At 37.8% G+C, this 8839-nt stretch overlaps 1 protein-coding gene across 1 annotated transcript in view; it reads left to right on the top strand.

Annotated features, from left to right (window-relative positions):
- LOC119838091 (protein diaphanous) overlaps window positions 1-8839 on the top strand; it is a 37949-nt gene that overhangs the window by 27228 nt on the left and 1882 nt on the right. The window contains exons 19-25 of the mRNA XM_038363902.1: window positions 1014-1194; window positions 1900-2018; window positions 3744-3879; window positions 4444-4608; window positions 5310-5467; window positions 5938-6017; window positions 8648-8726. Coding sequence (XP_038219830.1) covers window positions 1014-1194; window positions 1900-2018; window positions 3744-3879; window positions 4444-4608; window positions 5310-5467; window positions 5938-6017; window positions 8648-8726 — 918 coding nt within the window. The remainder of the gene's footprint in view (window positions 1-1013; window positions 1195-1899; window positions 2019-3743; window positions 3880-4443; window positions 4609-5309; window positions 5468-5937; window positions 6018-8647; window positions 8727-8839) is intronic.

The following is an 8839-nucleotide window of genomic DNA, read 5'->3' as shown; positions in this document are numbered from 1 at the left end:
CGGCTTTCTGTGGGGGTGTGGTACTTCCCCGGTGCGAGCTGGCCCAATTCGTGCCGAAGCGTGCTCGACTCCCACAATGTGTTCTGTGTTTATTGGGAACAAGCGTATGTAGCTTTTAGCATTCAGGTATCACGTTACGTACGTGATACTGGCGGTGAAAGAGTTTCTGAAATTCGTCCGTTCGTTCCTGGGATCGGCGCGTTTAAACAAACAGACTCTAGATTTATATCAATAAGTAGCATACCCGGCCACGCGTTGCTGTGGCTGAGTAATAACTAAAAATATTAAGACTATAAATTATTGGGATAAGTTATAGAAATAAAAACTATCCTATATATTAAGTTGGAACAAATTACGCATAAAATGCCAAATTACATCAAAATTGGTTGAGTCGGTGAAGCGTTCATTGGGAACATATATCATGTCACTGGATTTTTATATATCACTAGCTGCGCCCCGCGGTTTCACCCGCGTAAGTCCGTATCCCGTAGGAATACCGGGATAAAAAGTTGCCTATATGTTATTCCAATAGTCAAGCTGTCTACGTACCAAATTTCATTACAATCGGTTCAGTAGTTTTTGCGTGAAAGAGCAACAAACGCACACACATCCTTACAAACTTTCGCATTTATAATATTAGTAGGATCAATATTAATATTGGTAAGTTTTCCGCACGTTGCTATCGTATGATGACAGCTTCATACCGGGGGGTTAAACGAAATTAATAATAGTAATAATATTATTAGTTTTATTACTATAATAGTAATATTATAAATTAATATATTTTTTTTACTGTTTCATCTGTATCTTATATATAAAATTCTCGTGTCACAATGTTAGTCTCTATACACCTCCGAAACGGCTTGACCGATTCCTCTGAAATTTGGTAAGCATATTGGGTAGGTCTGAGAATCGGCTAACATCTATTTTTCATACCACTAAACGATAAGAGTAAGGCAGAACAGCGTTTGCCGGGTGCAGCTAGTAATCTATATAAAGATGTTATCTCACAGTCCACATGAAATATATGTACGTTTACAGGACATCGTCTCCGGCACGGCGGCGTGCGAAGAGGTGAAGGCGAGTGGAAAGTTCGCGAAAATACTCGAGCTGCTGCTGCTCCTGGGCAATTACATGAACACGGGCTCGAACAACGCGGGCGCTTACGGATTCGAGATCAGCTTCTTGACCAAGGTTGGCCTGAGATGGACAGAACATTGCTTTATATCCAGATTGTTTTCCTTAATTGCCCAGTCCTGTGCTTTATTCCTCTAATCAGTAATTTCTTAATCCCTTCCCAATTTGAAGTCGGCAATCCATTTGTAGAGACAAGGTAAGGTCTGCAATGGACCTTACGCCTCTCGCAGTATATGGGCGGTGGTAGCGCTTACCATCAGGCGACCCACCAGCTCCATTGCCGACTGTGACATGAAAAAATCATAGATATAATTTTATGTATAAAAAAAAATTTAAAGTTCAATTTCCAATTTTTGCGCGTCTGTATGTATGTGCGCTTGGATCTTTAAAACTACACAACGAATTTTAATACGGGGTTTTCTCTTAATAGACAGAGTGATTCAAAATGTGTAATATGTATAATAACATCTATTTAACTGGGCCGAATTTAACGCGTGCGAAGCCGCCGGCGAAAGCTAGTTGACTATAATGTTATGGTATATTCTTGTGTTTGATTTTACGCGTGTATTATACATTTATTAGAAATTAAAAACTTTTTAACGGATTTTAAACGCGATTTATTCATTATATTATTAACCCGACGTTTCGAACACTTTACAGCGAGCGCGGTCACTTTACAGTCTCCCCGTGACGTGTTAAAATCCGTTAAAAAGTTTTTAATTTCTAAATATAATATTATATTCATGTCCATTTGTCTTTCAGCTAACATCAACGAAAGATCTGGAAAACAAACAGACGCTACTCCATTATTTGGTGGACACGATAGAGAGCAAGTTCCCTGATGTACTCAGTTTCGCTGAAGAGATGCCACACATAGACAGGTACATTCAGTGCTGATATTATCTTACTTGTTTGGATGTTTGGCCGTTAATTACGCGGAAACTGATGAACCTATTGCAGTGAAATTTGGTACGTAGACAGCTGGACAACTGGAATAACATAGTATTTTCTTGTGTTTGATTTTACGCGTGTATTATTATACATTTAGAAATTAAAAACTTTCTAACGGATTTTTAACGTTTAAAATCCGTTAAAAAGTTTTTAATTTCTAAACTGGAATAACGTATAGGCCAGTTTTTATCCCGATATTCCTACGGGATACGGACTTACGCGGGTGAAACTGGTACTAAAATAAAATAACTCATAACCACTTTATACATTACTAGCTTTCCTTTTTTAGGGAATTCGGTTATATAGCGCGACATGGTAAGGAGTGGCCTATAGTCTTTCCCTAAGGTCTAGACTATTTGTCAAAATGGGTTAAGTGGTGTAAGCTTGAAAGAATCTTACATGATTTTATGTTTGACAATTGGGAACTTCCGTAAAATAATTTATCCCCTAATTTCAACCCCTTCTACCCCTTTTTTTTTCGCGATAAAAAGTATCCTATGTCCTTTCCTAAGTTCAGTTCTATATTCACATATTCAAATTTCAACAAAATCGGTAGAGTGGTTTAGGTGTGAAAGCGTAACAGACATACAGAGTTACTTTCGTATTTATAATATTTATAATAGTATATAGTGAGAGTAGAGGTTTGTTACTCTTTCAGACGAAAACAGCTTATAGTATCTGTATGAAATTTGATAAAAAGATTATAGTCTGGATTAGCACATAGGCTACTTTGTACCCGGGTACCACGCGAGTGACGCCGCGGGTCACAGCTAGTAATTGAATAATTTTTATACAGATATTGAGGTTTTTCTCGACTCTGAAACGATATTTTTTCCAAAATTTCACATTATATTACTATATTAAACTGACTTAGTTATTATTTATTTTAGTTATACGAGTATGGACTATTTGTTTGTGTTCGTCACCTCATAACTTTCGACCGGGCGAACCGATTTTGTTGTTGATGATAATATTTTAGTTTTAAAACCTGCCTGTGTACCGGCTTGTATCATTCAAATTTCGGCCGATCCGAGACCGCCCGTAATTACGTCAGTAATTCAGGTCTCAGGTCAGGTCTTCGATCTTTTTGAAAAAAAAAATGTAACATATAAAATTCTCGTGTCACAGTTTTCGTTGCCATACTCCTCCGAAACGGCTTGACCGATTTAGATGAAATTTTTTGTGCTTATCCGCTTATCTATGAGAATCGGCCAACATCTATTTTTCATACCCCTAAATCATAAGCATAAGGCAGAACAGCGTTTTCCGGGTGCAGCTAGTATATATATAAGTATCTGGATGACCGAGCTTTGCTCGGGTTTTTTTTTTGTTTTAACTTTAATTATTCGCCAAAAAATAGTATTATTATTCGCCAATAGATGTCAGGAAGAGTCATAATAAATTGGGACTACTCAAACGCCTCCTATTTGTTAAAAAAGTAAGTTTAATTCGATAAAACACGAATATGACATTTTCTAAAAAAGTTTCCTATCTAGATCGATTTATCGCCCCCGAAACCCTCTAATATACTAAATTTCATGAAAATCGTTGGAGCCGATTCCGAGATTCCAATTATATATATAGATATATATATATACAAGAATTGCTCGTTTAAAGATATAAGATTTAAATCTTTCCATTCCCTCACCAAACAGAGCGGCTCGTGTTTCCATGGAGAGTCTGCAGAAGTCGCTGAAGAAAATGGAGAACGACATACGGTCCCTGGAGACGGACCTGAACAACTCGAGAGTGCCGCAGTGCCCCGAGGATAGGTTCTACGAGTGTATGAGCGTATCCTTTTCAAAGAATTCCGTGCGGGGATGGGGATGGGGATGAAAGTTCTCTTAGGGATAGAAGTTCTGAAAAAATCCTGGGTAGGATAATGTTCATGGTAGGTGTAATCGTTTACCATCAGGCGAACGACCAGCTCAGTTGTCCGTTTAAGGCATAAAAAAGAGTAAATAAATTTAATGGCAGCATAAATTTAGCGCATTTATAACAATTAAATTTTTGAACCGATTGCAATGCAACCGATTTGGTACGTAGACAGCTGGACAACTGGAATAACATATAGGCAACTTTTTATCCCGATATTCCTACGGGATACGGACTTATGCGGGTGAAACCGCGGGGCGCAGCTTGTAATATATATGTGTGAGATTTGATTGTAAGCATGTAGCAAAAACTACTAAACCCATATTGAAAAAAATAATAGTGAGCTAGGTAATTCTCGATAAAGGCTAGTATTACTTAGTGCCCAATAATTACGCGGGTGAAACCGCGGGGGGCAGCTAGCTATTCCATACTATACACGACGTATCCAATCGGTTCCCTGAACGCGGGCCCGGGGCACAGAGCTTCGCGGTGGAGGCGCGCGAGCAGTGCGACCTGCTGCACTCGATGTACCGCAAGATGGACGCGCTGTACGGCGAGCTGGCCGAGTACTACGTGTTCGACGCGCGCAAGTACACGCTCGAGGAGTTCTTCGCCGATCTGAAGACGTTCAAGGACTCGTTTGCGGTGAGCTTTTTGGATTTTTTGGGATTTTTTTTTTGGGATTTTTTGGGATTTTTTTGGATTTTTTTGGATTTTTTGGGATTTTTTTACATTTTAGGACTCGGGGGGGGTGAGGTTTTGTGTGCTTAAAGTAATTTTTTTGTATTGTAGAGTTTTGAAATTAAATGAAATGGTTTTCGCGGATGTTTATAAAGTTTGGTGTTTCGTTTAGGGTGAGGTTGGGTGTTCTTTGGGGGTTTTTTTGTGGATAAGACCTAGAGAGTAGATTTTTTGACAAATTTTAATACGCTCTAATTAGCTTCATCTGTATGTTTGTATATAACCGACTGATAAAGACTCGATTTGGAGGATTGAATAATTTTCTTTCGTATACTCTGTATAATAGCGATAATTTAGTAGATTCTGTCATCAAATTGTGTTTTTTGCGGGGCCCAGTCGCACTTAATCGATTTTATGCTATTTGTCCGCTTTAAATTTACATTACAGTCCAATTTTTTTCAATAATTCTTCATTTATATGAGACTACCCGTTCGCCCCGACTCTCTAATGGTGGTCACTCAGCGAAGTTCCGACTTTCTAATGGTGAAAGAATTTTTGAAGAAAAAACGTTACATATATACCAAAAAAAACCTAACAAAAGTTTTTTTCTTCATAATATTGCGTATATAATACTGATATTCAAGTTCACGTTTGCGCTCACCCAGGCGGCGTACCAGGAGAACGTGACCGTGCGCGAGGCGGAGGAGCGGGCGAGGAGGGCGAGGGAGACGCGGGCCGCCGCGGAGAGGGAGAGGAGGGACCGCCAGCACAGATACAAGCAGTTCGTGGACATCGAGCACGCGCAGGAGGGCGTCATGGACAGGTGCGCGTGCATTTGATAAATTTCATTTTTTCTAGTCAATTGCCATGTCCCTTGGGCACATGAAAGGGAAACAGTGGGAGAGATTCGAACGCTGAGGCGGGATCGCGGGTGGCCGAGAGGCTGGGCGTTGCTGCGGTTTGGTGAAAGGACGCGGGTTCGAATCCTGCCTCGAAAAAAAATCTCAGTTTGTTAATAAATTCTTTTAAATCCGTGTAGATGCAAAACTCCTAAGGTAAAAAAGTGTAAAATTTTCTTAGGTTGGCATATTTCATTAGTACAAAAAAAAAATCTAAATTTTTCACTTTCTAACATTATGACTTTTATGAGAGTGCTCCGTTAATGCAATCAATAGATGTTTTTTTCGTGTATCTCATATTCTCCTTTTCGTGTCCTTTATTGCCCCCTAACTATCCCATCGTCCATGCGTTCCTCCTTGGTTACTATTAATATATTAATATTATATTTTTCAGTTTAATGGAAGCGCTGCAAAGCGGTTCGGCGTTCAGTAGAGAGAGGCCGAGGAAGAAAGCCAATCCACGTGTGGCTGGAGGTAATGTATTTAAAACGGGTTTTAAAACGGTTTTTTTTATTATATTTATTATCGTTTTGTCACAGTAGTTTCAGTGCTGTTAATTTTTTGTCATATATGTTATGACAATCATACGTAGAATATGATTTTTTTAATCTGTATCACTATACACATGCGCACTGGAAATTGAATTCTATTTCTATGATGATAAAGTTTATAATTAAATACACACGACACTTATTTATTTTGATTAAGATTAAGTCTCGTTGACAATAAGGTTGATTTTTGCACGCACTCAATTAGAGGATGCAAGCGAAGAGGAGGGTTTGGTGCAAGCGATTTTGCACCGTATTGCAGGTATATTGTAATGTTAAATGTATAAAAATTGTATGACACATTTTGTATTGCTTATTGTTATAGTTTTAATTAGTTGTTTCTGAGAAGAGAATTTTTAAATCGATTTCCATTATTGTACAAATGATTTTTAAATGATATGACACAGGTTGAATTATAAATTATTCATTCGTTCGTTCATTCATTCTGTAATTACGTCACAGATTCGGCTATGCGATGCAAAAGTCGTATGCGACGCACGTCGTCACCAAAACTAGAGAATTACAGACAAGTTGTATTTTTTTTTTTATTATTGCATTGATTTGCGACGATTTTTCAATTACCATTCCAGAAATATATTTAACTAGACACTAGTCCCGGCTTCGCTCGGATATCGAGATTCTTGTTTTATCCCAAGGGAGGATTTAATCGTGGTATCCTATCAGCAAAGTCAGCTCATACCCTGACTGTATACCAAATTTCATCAAAATCCGTTCAGTAGTTGTATCGTGATTGACGCACAAACATCCAATCCAAGGCCCATATCCTTTTCCTTCCCTTTCCTTTATTCCTCTCACCAATCCTTTCTTAATCCCTCCCAATTTAAAGTCGGCAATCCATTCGTAGAGGCGTAAGGTCTGTAATCGACCTTACGCCTCTCCAAATGTTCATGGGCGGTGGTAGCGCTTACCATCAGGCGACCCACCAGCTCCATTGCCGACTGTGACATAAAAAAAAAAAAAAAAATCCAAACAAACAAACAAACTTTCACATTGCTAATATTAGTGTGATAAACTGGTTACCGTTTGCCCCGGTTGCCTGGTAGAGTTTACCGGCGAGTGATAAGGCGGTCTAAAAGACTACTGGATTCTACATATTGGTTAAAAAGTTATTTTTTATTGTTACGTATTAAAGAAATCACTACATAGTATAAAACAAAGTCGCTTTCTCTTACTGTCCCTATGTCCCTTTGTATGCTTAAAACTATACAACGGATTTTGATGGGTCTTTTTTAATAGATAGAGTGATTCAAGAGGAAGGTTTATATTATGTATGATAACATCTATTAAACCACTCGGAGTTTAACGCGTGCGAAGCCGCGGGTAAAACTTAGTTACAGATAGACAAACAAAGTAAATAAACGAATACATACATGCACGTAAAACCACGGGTAAAACTTTAATTCCCTATTCCAAATAAGGAGTAATGTTTGAAAAAAGCAAGGTCTACCCTGTATATGACTCTATTACTATTTTCATTCGAAATTTCATCTAAATCGGTGTAGTGGTTTAGCCGCGAAACCGTAACGGACATACAGAGTTTTTAAAATCCCTACAGATGTAGGTAGTGCTATCCTTTTCATTCTGTACGAAACTAAGAGATAGATTATATAGATGGAATGGTATTGGAAAGTCGTCCTTAACGCACTAACATATATGTTATAATGTCCTATGCTTTCGATATTGTATCGTATGGCTTCGAAATTTAATATTATATTGATGGATTTTTAAAACTATATATTACTAGCTGCACCCGGCAAACGCTGTTCTGCCTTACTCTTATCATTTAGGGGTATGAAAAATAGATGTTGGCCGATTCTCATAGATAAGCGGATAAGCACAAAAAATTTCATCAAAATCGGTCAAGCCGTTACGGAGGAGTATGGCAACGAAAACTGTGACACGAGAATTTTATATATTAGATAATAAACTTTATATTAAATTAAGTTATTGTTGCTTGCTTTTTTTAAATCTAATCTCAGTTTTAAAATTAAACAATCTTTGGGTAAAACTGTCTGTTTGATTGTTTCTTTGTACGGTAAAAAGGACGAATCGACACATACGAAAATAAAATATATTTATTACCTGTTATGAAAAGTAGTACAACTCACTTCAAAATGGTTGAGCCGTTCCGAAGTGACATTTATATAATTGGTATGAATAGAAACTCGATGTTGTTTGTTTACAAGAGCTTGTTGTTGCAGCAATTTTATAACACAACTGCTTTAGATGTTGTTATGTAATGTTGTTTTTTAATATTTTTTGTTCAATCGACTTGAAAAATGAATTGATTCCTAATTCGATTGCATTTTTGTGTACGTTACCTCAACACCTTCGATCGGGTTATCTGATTTTGATGAATCGATAAAATAAAAAAAAAATGGGAGATTTTTTTTAGTTGGAAAAAAAACATTATTTAATCCCCCCCCCAATCCCCCAATGAAGATGAATCATTATTCTATCTATCCAGTGCAAGAAATTGGTCGATTTTAGTGTGTTTTCTAATTTGTAATTAACATTGCTTTTAACATTTAACAGCTGAGCGAAGAGCGCAATTGAACCGGTCCAGATCGCGGTCCGGTTTGACCGGACCACTGACCACCAGGGAGCTAACGAAGTGAGTGATTCGATACATCATCATCATCATCATCATACGCTTTTTAACCTTTATGTCAACGACCTGATTGTTGCACTTAGCAATGAAAGGATTGGTTGTCATATTGATGGAGT

Source organism: Zerene cesonia, unplaced genomic scaffold (genome assembly GCF_012273895.1).
Source record: "Zerene cesonia ecotype Mississippi unplaced genomic scaffold, Zerene_cesonia_1.1 Zces_u001, whole genome shotgun sequence".
NCBI classification, from domain to species: Eukaryota; Metazoa; Arthropoda; class Insecta; order Lepidoptera; family Pieridae; genus Zerene; species Zerene cesonia.
This window is presented reverse-complemented; position numbering and strand designations above follow the sequence as displayed.